Consider the following 13949-nt stretch of genomic DNA (forward strand, 5'->3'; position numbering starts at 1 on the left):
ATATATATAGTGTCATGTGATATATATATGTCATGTCATGTTACATAAATGTAGTGTAATGTGATATAGTGCAATGTCATATATAGTGTCATGTAATATATTTATAGTGTCATGTGATATATGTAGTGTCATAAAAACAGCAAGCTTTAAATTACTGGCATAAAATCAAACCATAAACAGTGTAAACATTTGTAAGCCTGCTTGAAAGAGACCCCCATCATCAATTTACGTTAATTTTGTTTTGTTTGTTACAAGAGTGCTTTTTGTAATCTAAGTATATATTACCTTACATAAGCTAAATCGATCCTCACATTAATTTTTGTAATCTAACCTCTTTTGAATATTGCTACTACAAAACATATCTTGTTTGCGTACATCCAATAGTTGTGTCTTTTACTTTAAATGCAGTAAATGTCAAGTTATCTTTCATAAAAAGAAGTTTTAATGAGCTCTTACGATTTACTTTTGTGTTAATGTACCTTGAACTCTGAACATATAATATTTCTATTCAAGAAGATCGGAGCATTCACACAGAGGATTATTTCCCTCATGATGTTTTTCTGGATTTTTCGATTCTCCTTCATACTCAGGTGCGAAGGAACATGGATCAAAACTGAATCAGAATCAAGAGAACGGTACGTAAAAGGATTGAGCATTTATATGAACTTAATAACTGGCTTCAAATATTTTACCTGCCAAAGTCAACTACATTGGATGGTATTTCTTCAATTACAATAAGTTATGCAGTTACTGTAGCCAATATTATGTGATGGTTGGTTAAAGGGAAGAGAAAACAGTGTGTTTTGCATTGCTATCGCGTGACGCTGTTCAGAAACCTCCAAAGTGCATGGTCATGGTAGATTTGTAACTTTTTAAAGTTACACACAATTGGCTAGAAATGCTGAAATGGGTGCAAATTTTCGGGGACATCAATTTTTTTTTTCCAGCATATGTTTTTAGTATTGGGGTGTATGGTATTCACAGTTTGTGATAAATATGTTTAGTTTACAAATACTCATTGGGTGACTATGACAAACACTGTCTTCCTTAGTCAAGTGTCGGTTGGCATCAAACAGATGCTTATGTTAGCTCAACACTTTAAAGTCTCTTTAAATTAACAAAGCCACAGAACTCATTCAGGAGCAATGTCTCCTTAACCAGTGGAAGGGGGAAGGGGATGGGTTGGTTAAGATCATATTGTAGGTATTTTTTTTATTTGGTACAATTTTATTATAGGTATAGTCATTGAATGTGTATAAAAATTTGTAAAAATCCATCATAGTCTCATTTGGGATGATTCTAAAGTTTCATTTGTTACCCAGTAAAGACGGCACAGCCTAAAGTGACCAACTCTGTGAGTAATAACAATTTGTTTATTGATTGCTGTTGTATTCCTAACTGTAAACTTGTCAGCTGTGTTAAAGGGATCATGCACAGATTCTTTCCTCCTTCTGTCTAGGTCATCATCTCAAGTACTTCCTGATGGTTTTTCATATGGAGAGGGGAAGAAATTGATACAGCTTAGCCCTGAGGATACCAGTATGCAGAGCCCTTCCACCCCTGAAAAGAGGCCATCTCCCAAGCCTGGTCACAAAAGGTAACGTAACTTGTTCTTGATGTTTTGTTGTTTGGTCAATGTTATAAACGATGTTTGAATCTTGAGAAAGTACAGTATGTCAATTTTCAACACTTAGCCTCTACCATGACCATACTATCATATTTACTTCGCTCCTCGCTTTCCTGTCTCCTCACAACCTCATTCTACCGTGCCTAGTATGCCCTGGTAATCTTTTAACACTGTGCACCCTCAACGACTGCCACCTCCAATGGTGGAACATACCAGAGAACTGGAGCCCGATGACGGTGACGACCGAAACATCGCTTTCAGAATAGGGGGCTCATTGGAGCAATCGTATGACCTGGGGAACTTGGACATTGATAGAACAGTCCTACCACATCAACATCCTGGAGATGTTGGCGGTGAAGCAGGCCCTGGAACCCTTCCACACCCACGTACGGGACACATTGACCACCATCTCACACAATACGATGGTGGTGGCCTACATCAACCCACAGGGTGGCACCAGGTCCGAGAGATTGTGCCGTCTGGCATAAGAGATCCTGACCACAGCCGCAGACTCCGGCATGGCCCTACAGGCCTCTCATATAGCCGGCAAAGAGAACGTGATGGCCGATGCTCTGTCCATGGGGCAGCTCGACCCCAACGAGTGGACCCTATCACAACGAACATGGGACATGATATTCCACAAATTTGGCAGGCCTCTGATAGACCTTTTCGCGACACTGGACAACCCTAGGCTACCCACCATCTGCTCCAGGCGGTTCCAACCGCAGGTCTTCCACATAGACGCCATGTCCCTGTCGTGGGACGGACTGGAGTCTTACCTCTTCCCCCCACTTTGCATGATCAGTCAGATACTGAGGAAGATCCGCTGCTCCAGGGGCAGATTCATCCTAGTGGCTCCCTTCTGGCCCCACAGACCCTGGTTCGGAGAAATTCTCCAGCGCCTCCTGGACACACCAGCGATCCTACCGGACACGCCACACCTGCTGTTCCAGAGAGGGGGAACGCTTGCACACCCAGACATAAGGGCCTGCAATTAGTTGCCTGGAAGTTGTCTGGTCTACCCTCAGACAGAGAGGACTTTCGGAGGCACGCGGTGGTGGCCGAAGCCAGAAGGAGAACAACCGTGGCGACTTACAATTCCAGTCTACAGAGATTCGGAGAGTGGTGCCGAGCGAGACAGACTCTGCCTCCCGAGGCTCCTTTAACCTTGATAGCCGACTTCCTGCTCACACTATTCGAAGAGGGGAAACAGGTTCTCGACGATTAAGAACTACCGTTCTGCGATTGCCGCCATTCATCAGGGCTTCCCCGACGGTTCCAACTCCAGGCAGCAACAGAGAAATTGCCCAGATACTCATGGGTTTGGCAAACAGATGCCCTCGAGTTCGACGCCTCGCCCCCTCCTGGGGACTCTCAGCGACACTGCACCCCTTGACCAAGGCGCCTTACAAACTCATGGCGAAGGCCTCTCTTGCAGTCTTCACCAAAAAGATACTGTTCCTCATTGCCCTAGCCTCGAGGAAGAGGAGTTGCCTTCATGCTCTTTCTACAAAGAGGAACCACATACGGTTCGAGAATCAAGGGGTGCGGATGGTACCCGACCCTCCTTCATTGCCCAGAACCAGGTCCTGGCCTTCCTCCCGGGAGACATCTTCATCCCAGAGATCAAGACCTCTCATTGATCTCCCAGGACAGACTGTGGTGTTCTGTTAGGGCCTTGAAGTGGTAACTCCACAGAATAGAAGACCTCAGGGGTACTACAACATCCCTGTTCATCCTCCCTCGAGCTCCTCACTCGTCAGCCTCGAACGATAGGTCCTTGTTCCGCTGGTTGGTGGAAACTATCTGCCCTTTTGCAAGGGGACCAGGCAGACCAAGGGCTCACGACATCAGGGGTGTCACAGCTTCTATGGCCCTGTTCGCAGGCATCCCGATAGAGGACATCCTCAAGGCGGCTGCTTGGAAGGCTCCAACCACATTCGTCCCCTGTTACTTATCTGTTACACTACAGGCTGAGTCGGCATTCGGTCACTCGGTGATGCGAGTTCTGGAGGATTCTACAGTAGGTCCCATCCCTCAGGCCTCCCACCATCGGGCAGTGCCACTCAGTGCTAAGGTTGTGAGAAGACAGTTAAGCAAGGAGCGATGTAAGTATCATAAAACTTACTGGTTTAGATAGTTACGAGTGAGAGCTTACCTGGCTCCATTTCCCGTCACCCTCCCCCGAGGGGTGTGGGACACAGCCGGACGGGGGATTGCATAAAAAAATGGAACACATGTAAAGGCTGAACAGGGAGGTACTGTAGAGAAAAGATAAACAGTTGGGGACTATTTTAACTAGAGAATTGTTAAACATAGGATCAAAAAGGAATAACTGTGGGAAACATTACATAAAATCCACCTAAATAGACTACAGAATTGATATATCAATTTTTTTTGTTAAGAAATAAATGTACTGTTATTTTGAAGGGGCTATAAGAGTGAAGCAAAAAGAAATATTGAATTATATTGAATGGAAGACGGCCTAGCTCAACCTGTGACACTATGACAACAACAGAACAGTAGTTACAAACATGGCAAAAAAACTAAATGCTGTGCTTTTTGTAAAGTTGATAAAGTATGTTTTGCTAAGTTATCATATCCAGCAAGTTAGGGATTTATGCCATAGTTCTATGTAGTTTACAGTAGATGTTGCAGATGTTGTTGGTAATAATTGTACTGTTAATATATCTACTGGGGCTCAATAATTTGTAAATACTGCCCTTACTATGTTGGCCATTGCCTTATTAGTAGTTTTATTCCCTTTCTGTTATGTATACATGTACATGTTAAAGTCTTAATACTTGTTTGCTGATGAATTTCGGTAAACAAACTTCGGAAGTAGATTCGATGTTTCTTATTCTAAATGCACTCTGACCAAGTGGGTTTAATGAAGAAAAGCAGTCACAATCGAAAGAAAGAAATTTACTTTCTGTTGCCCTTATGGAGCGAATGCTTTACCGTAAAATCACTGCGACCGCCATATCAGCATGCTAATCACACAATTGTAACCTACATATACTCGTACCATCCACCTTTTTGATCAAATTTCACGGGGGAAACGTCTGAAAATACCTGTTTATTCCTTGCAATGCAAGGAAATGACACAATTTTGAAAGCTGCATCGGTAAGACGGAAAGAATGATACTATTCAAGAGAATGGATCTAACACAGGCTAGCCACGAAAGTGAAAGTAGGTCGTAGGCCTAACGGTTGTAAACAAAACAGAGAGATTGATTGGTGCATGGCAGGCTTGCAAATTTTGATTGAAGTTTTTAGAATCCACAGACTCGTTAAAAGATCTGGCAAATTTTATTCAGCTCAAAATGTTTAACGACACATAACTTCACAGGTCTTTTAGGGCAGTAAGCTGAATAGGTCGAAGTTAAAATTTGGCGAACACACATTGAAACTTTAAAGCTCTTGTTCTTATGTCAGCTTTCAAGTCCTTAAGAGTTCAAACATTATTTTGAGGATTTCTCATTATGTAAATTTAGGCCTTTGTCTTCTTTGAATGTAAAACATTTTGTCCTCCGAGTTCTGACAGACCGGTAAGCAAATCCATTAACTCCAGAAGAAAATAGTTCAACTCTTTGATGTTTATTTGTCTTTGCTCGATGACATTCTCATCTTTTCTCACAATGATCAGTATTCTTTGAGTTTGGAAGGGCATTGAGTACATCTCTAATTTATGGTATGACTGTATAGTGTTGTCTTATGTGCAAGTTCACTGCTCCACTATCCACGATTACCCACAAATACGACGGCCAAATTCAGCCAGATTGCGTACAGTGTGTGGCCAGCTCTAGCAATGTAAGAGCAACTCTGTATTACTCAATATGTCATCAACATAGAGAAAGTGGATAGAAATTGTGATTCATCAGTGTTAGATTATTGATATCTTTTTGCATACCACATAAATTTGAATTTGAATTATTTGTTAAAACATTACAGACTTGAGTCTAGTCCTTAGAAACAATAGTCACTACTGCACTATCCCTTTGGAGAATCTCATGATACTTTCTTGTGAACTTGAGTATTTTTCTTTTTTCCAAGAATAGTATCAAGTTGCTACTCCTTTATAAATAGCACTGACTTGCACTCTACCAGTGCAATGACAAATCAAGAATGTTTTTTCCAAGAAAATGTTGTTTTTTCCGGAGTAAATGTTATTGGGGCTGTAAAATAGGTTCTTCCTTGAACTGTACATTTCCCTACCTTAACATAAATCTTGAATATAAGGAATGTCCAATTGAGAAAGGTCTTCCCTGGTCAGTAGAAAGATTTGACCATTATTTGACCCAGTGGAAACTGTTAGAGGTAAAAAGAAACAAAAATATGGCTGAGGATGCTATGTCTTGTATTTATGTCCTTTCTGTCATATTGTCCTTCCTCTTCAAAGCTTAGGTGAAGTGTATCACTCGTCATGGTGCTTGCTTTCTGGAATTCTGAGAGAGATATGAAAGCAAGTTTTAGCAAATGGGATAAGCTATGCTTTGAGGATTTAACTTTGTAATGGAATTAAATTGTTAGTTATTCTTCTAGTAGTACATTTTCAAATGGTAGAGAATGTGATTCATAAGAAAGACAAAAGTTATTCCCTACTGCTGGTTGGAACTCCCCATCTTAATATTTTATCCTAAAATATCCTAAAACATTAGACTAGACAGGGGAAATTTTGAAAAATTTGTTTTGGTTGTCCCTTAGACAACCAGGCATGTGCGGCGATCATGGGGGGGGGGGACGGGGGGACATGTCCCCCAATATTTTATGGTGTTGCTATGAATAGAAAATAATGTGTGAGATTATTTATCCAAATCATGTTTGGCGGTGGCTAAAACTTCATCCAACATGCTGCATGAGGTAAATGACTCTTCGTGGTCGTTTCTGTGCACTGTGACCGTATAGCATGTTGTCACTCATGATTATTATCATGTCTGTACATCTCTTGTTTATGAGTGTAAGTACGTGCAATCGTATACAGTGACGTAGCCAGGAATTTGAAAGGGGGGGGAGCACATTTGATATGGGGGAGGGGTCTAAGGGGAGGAGGTGTCCCCCTCCCCTTTGAGATATTTTTGAACAATTGAAGGTCCTTAGTTGCGATCTGGTGCATGTTTTGCCAGTTTCATCATTTTCATATGATATCATATTATCAGCAGATTTTGTTTGAATTCTTTTACAGGTTCTTTTACATATTATATCAGAAAGACAAAAATATAGCGCTCTTTTAAACATTTTCCAGTAGGATGATTCTTGTTTATTGTCCAATGTATGGAAATTTGATGAACTTAACTGATGGACAATATAAACTTTCCTTTTTTTTTTTTAAGACAGCCAGATGTGCAGTGGCCTAAAAACAAATATCGTTTTCGCAGCATATTTTTTAGTATTTTTTTAAAGCCTTTATAAGAGGTTTAAATATTTGTACACCAATAAATTAACTTTGTCTGAATTTTCGAAAATTCCCTGACCAACACTCTTCATCATACTTCCCTCTACTCGTGCAATTTTGACTGGTCTGTTAGGGGTTGAAGGGGGTTTTTCTATATTGGTTGTCCATTAGATGAAATTTTGTGCAACATTATGGGTATGTTTTGAAGTGAATTTACTATTCAAATTCTGAAAAAATAATGGGCTTAAAAACCTTGAAAAGTGGGGCTGATGGGTATTGTGGGCGGTTACGCAGTATTACATACAAAGGGCAATGATCCACATGAGATGCGATGAGGTCGAACATGATGTGTGACTGGTGACACTCTTGAAAAAGGTTATGGATGAAAATAAACTATTGGGAAAAACTTTGTTCTCAGGCAAAAGTGTTCATCTGGTTGGTCATTTTCAAGCCCGAGAAGTGCCATTTCCGGTGATCTGAGGGGCTATCAAAACCAGAATTTTTCTTGTGCGCTGTGCGCCAACCAATGGTGGCGCTCCGCTTTGATAGTAATTCGTGCCCCCCGGTTAGAAAATCCTGGATACGTGCCTGCAACCAGGCCTTACTTGTTGGTTGTCTGAACAGTGTTTGAAAACTTGTAGCAAACTAACAAGGCTGACCAATGTGTACACTGTATGAGAAATGTGTAGCTTTGGTGAATACAGTAGAACACCAGCTTTAGGGATTAAACCATGTTATCACTTTACCATTTTTTTTTGTTAGTTACAATGCAATTTAAATTTGATGTAAACAACCAGTTGTCCATCGGACGACCTCCAGTGCTGATTTCATTGTCCAAACAGAAATTTGGTCATCTCAGAAAACCAGTCTACCATTAAATATTTTCCCTGCTAGATGAACTCTTCAATACTCCTTTAAATGGATTGCATCTATGGCGGACCATCAGTCGCAAATCATGGGAGATTGACTTATACCGATTTAAATCGACATATACCAGTTTCCTTCGACTTATACCAGTTTCCAGCAGCTGAAATTGACTTCTACCGATTTAAATCGACATATACCAGTTTAATTCGACATATCATCGATTTAAATCGACATATACCAATTTAAATTGATGATAAGTAAAATAATTCGGTATATGTCAATTTAAATCGATGATATGTAGAATGAAACTGGTATATGTCGATTTAAATCAATGATATGTAGAATGAAACTGGTATATGTCGATTTAAATCGACATATACCAGTTAAATTCGACTTATACCAGTTTAAATCGACATATACCAATTTAAATCGATGATATGTAAAATAAATCGATGATATGTCCATTTAAATCGCCATCTACCAGTTTAAATCGATGATATGTCGAATTAAATCAGTAGAAGTCAATTTCCGTGGACGTGGAAAAGGTTAGGCACTAAGGCAGATACATGGTGCTATGTAGTGCAGTATGAAAGTTAAAACTTTTCCCACCAAAAGTAATTGTTGAACAAATTAAAACATGTCACAGACTTATACATATGCAGGTAGGCCTATGGTAATGTCTCAAGCAATTAAAAATAATACATCTGCCAAAATAACTACAAAGATAGCTTGGCTTCTGTTACATTAGGGCTCCTATAGTACTAGGTATATACTATATACAGTAGCTAGGTGTGCGCGAGCCTATACAGTACCTCACTGCTACCTTGAACGGCTACTCAGTTGATTAACTAGATTTGTACATTTTCCAAATTATTTATCTTGTTTTTTAGCTACAGATTGGTGCTGCAAAAAAATATCGCTATTACTCCATTACACTGCCTAAATCAAAGCGATCTTTACCCAATGAAAATCTGAGGTTGTAAGAGCATCTATCTTCCCAAAATTTTTTAGCAGCAACAACAGCAAACTTATCTCAAAACTCCTTAACCAACGTGAACTCACTGTCAAGCTATGACCGTTTTACACAATTAATTTGCATTGAGAGTGGTCATAGTCAAAAATCTAACTAGACGAACTGTTAAGATTTATAAACGGCACCAGGCCATTTTCCCTAACGAAACTACATCCAACCTGAAATACAACAGAAACGTCCAATTCTATGGATAAGCTTATTTCCAATAGCCAACAGCCTTCTATTCGTATGAGGTGTAACGCACATGTTTGCTGATAGGCTGGTCGGTGGAAGATGCAGTAGCTTATGAAACAAGGTTTCTACAATATTGCGTTTGGTGAATCCCAATGACCTTTGACCTCCATAAAAAAATATGCTTTTTGTACTGAATGTGTCACAATGGCATACTAGTTATGAGATTCGTCCAAGCTGTCCTTTTTGAGATATCTTGTGTGACCCCAAATGTCCTTTTGACCTCCACAAAAAACTTTTTTCTCTTAAAAGTGGCCCTCTTATACACGATATATGAGATTGGTCCAAGCTTTCCTTCTTGTGATCGTGTTAACAAGGTTTTCACAATTTGACCCTTGGTTACCCCAAACGACCTTTGACCTTCTCTATAAACAAATTGAATTCTTCTACTCACTGTGGTTCACCTACTCACCAAATATGAGATTGGTCCAAGCTTCACTTCTTGAGATATCCTGTTTACAAGCGAGGCGTCACACAAACACACTCGCACACACGCACACTTACACGCTATATATGTTAAGAGCTCAGGGAAGGACCATGAAACTGTCATACTGTCCTTCTCATTGCATTACTATCTTTTAATTCAATCCTATGCTTAAATGCCACATGTTAAAGTGTTTCACACTGCTGCCCACATCGCTGCAGTAGTACAGGTAAGGTTGTGTGTACATGGCATTGACTTCAGTTAGTGTCGTTATCTCTATAGTAGCCGAGCACCCTACACACACACACACACGTTTGCTAAATGTAAATAGTCAGATGCACCTGTCTATGTGTCATTTTCCCATGGATAGTTTTCTATACTTCACCACCGAGAGGTAAAGATTGCGTTAACTTCTAAATTTTTCTTTTTGGATTGTGGTTTACTTAAATTCAAAAAGGAGTCTTTAACACAGTGTTGTTGTTCTTGCATTCAGTGAATTATGTTTACCAAAGCTGAGAAACAAAATTTTGTGGAATTTCAAGTGTGTATATGCTATTATGCGAAGCAGTACTGCTGTGCACTTTTAACCTATTGGTTTGTGTGTGCCTGTGTACAGCAGTGTCTGTGATAGTATGTTATGAACCATGTAGAGTGGTAGATGTAGTACTGTATCTGTGGAAACCATAAATGCTCTTTGTTGGTGATACTGTGTTAGTGTTTAAGTTGCATACATGCAGTTAGAGTTAGGAAAATTGTATTAAAGGTAGCTAGGGGTGTTGTTATGTTAGCATAGAAGATGAATATTAGTTGTGTTCATATAGGAACATTTCAGTTAGTATTGAATACCATTTTTTTTATCAGTAATGAGTTTGTGTAAATAGCTTATATGTGTGAATTGGTATTTAAGTTCTTTACAGTACCTATCAGTATTACAATTTACAGGGATGGGTGTTAGTATTGTGGCCGAGGTGAAGAAAGTGGGTTCAATGTGTAGATTGCGAGGGGAGGGAGGAGGGGTGGGGAGGGGCAGGGAAATAGTGGTATGAGTTAGCTTTACTTGTTGGGAGCAAGGTTAGTTGTTGGAATTAGTGGTCAAGAGGAGGTAACAGGAGTAAGGATGATGTCATAAGAAAAATACACTGACTAAATATATCATACAGTTCATGTAGTGGTTTTAATAACATTGATTTTGGTATATTTATGCTGGAACAGTTAGCTATATGCAAAAGTGTCATGTATTGTCTCAGTTGAAACAATATCCATGGTGATCAATGTAGGAGATAGCTTCTCATATCAAGTGTTCTCTTACCACAAATGTTTAGGAAATTGCAATCATCTAATATATTTAGCAAGGGATGATTATGATTTGGAGAAAGAGGAGGGAAGGGGAGGGGGGGGGTGGGAATTTATGGGGGATTAGCAGGATTAGGAGGGTTGAACATAAATTTTGAATTTAGAAAGACAAATCATTCTGCTGAAAGGACAGTGTAGTTGAGTAAAAGTTGCCTCAGCTTAATTCACTTTGAACACTCATATCATTCAACATTGTAAAATAATTGTCAAACTAAGTTATGTGGGATCGGCAAAATTGGAAGCTAACAAAGTTCTGTATTTTAATTTGTAACCAGAGGTCGACTGATCATCGAACTGGAAGTCAGAGATGCTGTTGTTTTTTACTGCGGGTAGGCAGCTCAATACAGTATGTGGTTCTGAAACAAGCCACAAAATTACTGTGAGATGTTACTTTGGAATTCTCGCATACTGTGTGGCATTAAGGGAATTCTAGTCATAATTGGCAGGCTGTCAATGTTCACTTCTATAGTAACAAGTGAAAACTAGCTTTTGTTTAATATTTCTGTACTGCAATTCATGCTAACAACTCTCCATCATAAAGCAATAATTAATTTTGAATGGACACAATGTTTGCACTTGGCTCCTTAAGTATTATGTGCGATACAAATACTCGAGCTGCGAAAGGCTGTCATATCTATCAGCATGATCAGCATCAAGTCTTCTTTTGCTCCTAAAATGTTATTGTGTAAATATTTTTGTTCTAAATTGAAAGACAGAAATTGTCTTGCTCAGAATAGCCACCAAACATTCATCAATACTACGTTGCACTGCTACAGCATGTACAGTATATGCTGGTAAAAGAGAATTCTTTCCAGTTTCTATCCATTAACATAGCCAAACAGGAGTTAATTTCAATTGTGCATTTAACCAAATACTTCCCATTTCCTGTGAGAATGCAAGGCTCTAGCCCTATTGTAGATATTTAATTACAGAATTCTACCTGTATAAAACAGGATAGAATGTGTGTGCATTACTCTTGTGGTTATTAATATGAATGGTATGCAGCTTAGACAATGTCAATCATTCTGGTATGTGTATATGTGTAACACATTCAAACCTGACATTGGTTATATGCTTCACTATACTGACCCAAAGTATGCTAGAAATAAGGAACAGTTTGTTAAAAGGTGATACCAGTATGGGCTTCTACTGCATGTACCAATACTGCCAGTATGTAACTTTTGGCCTTATGAAATATATATGTATAACTCTACAGTATACACAAAGATATACCGGTAATCAAGTTATTAATATCGATAGAGTTTTATTCTTCCAACAAATTATCCACCAGGTCTTATTTACTGAACTATGAATTCTGAAAATATACCCCAGTGCACCTTCACATTTGAAATGCACTTGTCCCCTTGGTCAATATTTATAAATATGTAAGTTTAGATTCCTTGAAAACTGCATACTGCTTCACAATCTAATTCATAAACACTACATCGGCAACGGTGAATTTATGCCATAAACCTTTGGATCGTATGTTTGCATTGCAATACACACATGGTTCATTACATTTACCTATCAAGGGACAGATTTGTTTCAGTTTTGGATTTCTTAATGTGCAATGTCACTGAATAGGAGAGTGATATGGTTTTAACCACATAGAGTTATTTTCAAATAGATTGGGGCAGCTAAGTGTGGAAAGAAACCAAAAAAAAAACACTTAAACAAAAGCCTTGCAATATCCTTCTACCATTTTTGCTGCTTTTGCACAGGTTTACGGTATCATGGTTTTATGAATTTGCCAAAAGACAGTTGTGTGAATAGTGGCAGTTGAAAACATTTTGCATTAAAAGCATTTTCCAAACTGGTTCGGGTTAAATATCCTATTCTTGAAATTGTGTACACTGTAAAGGAACGTGAAAAGTACAAGGGGTGTTAAAATAAGTTTACAAGTTGGCCGTCAGCTACAGAGTCCTTCTAAAGTATTTTTTTTCAATTTTGGTGATATTGCGATATGGTCTCATAGGTTTCATCGTGACCCGACCTTGATTTCCCATAGCTTGAGCTCCTACTTGGATAAATTATCTGTACATGTGTTTCTATGATGTGCCTGATGCAGCAGAGCATGCTACACATAGGTCTGGTTGGTGCTTTAAATATTAAGCTCATTTAAATGTGGTGGAGTCTTTTGATGACCAATGTTCAGCTGTGAGGTTTGACATGAATTGCAGTTAAAGAATAAGGAGAAATATTTTACCAATATTTTATCAATAAAAGTACACATGTATTGACAGCTTATCTTCAGTGCTATACTGAACCAGTTTAAAACTAGAATATTAGCTCTTCTGAATAACTTTCCAAAATTCCCACAATTCTCACCTCCCCCTAACCTACGACCTAGTGTATCCACCTTTCATGTTAATTAGAATTTTGAGGATTGCTCTCTGAAATTCTGTTTTATTATAAATCAAGATGTCTTTTCTTTCTTGTTTGTACAGTCCTTGTTTGATGAATAACACTTTAGTGGTTAGGATGTTTTGAGAAAGAAATCGGAAACTTGCCAAGGAAACACTGGTTAGTTTCTTTGCATATGTTGAGCTAATAACAGAGGCACAGACATTTCACATGAAGCTTTGAGGATTGTGGTCACTCTTTAGCCAAGCTGTCCAGTTAACTGCAATCTCTCCCTTGTCAATAGATTTGACCTTGATTTCTATAAATCTGTGTCAAACTACGGAGTGGAAACATTTGTCATGACTTAGCTTTGATTTTGGACAATATTCACAGTCTGTGAAACTACAGTAACAGTAACTTTTCTGTTAAAGCGATCCATCAGTTCGACAGATATTTTGTAGGTATTTTAGCACTTATAATTTTCATCAACTTTTTATTTTTTATCTGGATGCTTTGCCGTTGTCGTTGGAGGAACAAAGTAGGAAAATAAAGACGAGTGTTTTTTTTTCTAGAACCTGTGGCTTGTCCGTTCTTTTGAAATGAGTCTGAGACATTCCTAAGAGAGACAATGATAGAATGTTTCTTACGGTGTTGAACATGGCTTGTTTCGCCGCAC

The 13949-nt window shown here is 38.9% G+C and overlaps 1 protein-coding gene across 3 annotated transcripts in view; it reads left to right on the forward strand.

Moving 5' to 3' along the window:
• LOC139979184 (uncharacterized) overlaps positions 1 to 13949 on the forward strand; it is a 137405-nt gene that overhangs the window by 23338 nt on the left and 100118 nt on the right. For all 3 annotated transcript variants that reach the window (XM_071989921.1, XM_071989920.1, XM_071989922.1), the window contains exons 3-4: positions 591 to 635; positions 1460 to 1597. In XM_071989921.1, coding sequence (XP_071846022.1) covers positions 591 to 635; positions 1460 to 1597 — 183 coding nt within the window. The remainder of the gene's footprint in view (positions 1 to 590; positions 636 to 1459; positions 1598 to 13949) is intronic.

The sequence above is a fragment of the Apostichopus japonicus genome, chromosome 13, assembly GCF_037975245.1.
Source record: "Apostichopus japonicus isolate 1M-3 chromosome 13, ASM3797524v1, whole genome shotgun sequence".
Lineage (NCBI taxonomy): Eukaryota > Metazoa > Echinodermata > Holothuroidea > Aspidochirotida > Stichopodidae > Apostichopus > Apostichopus japonicus.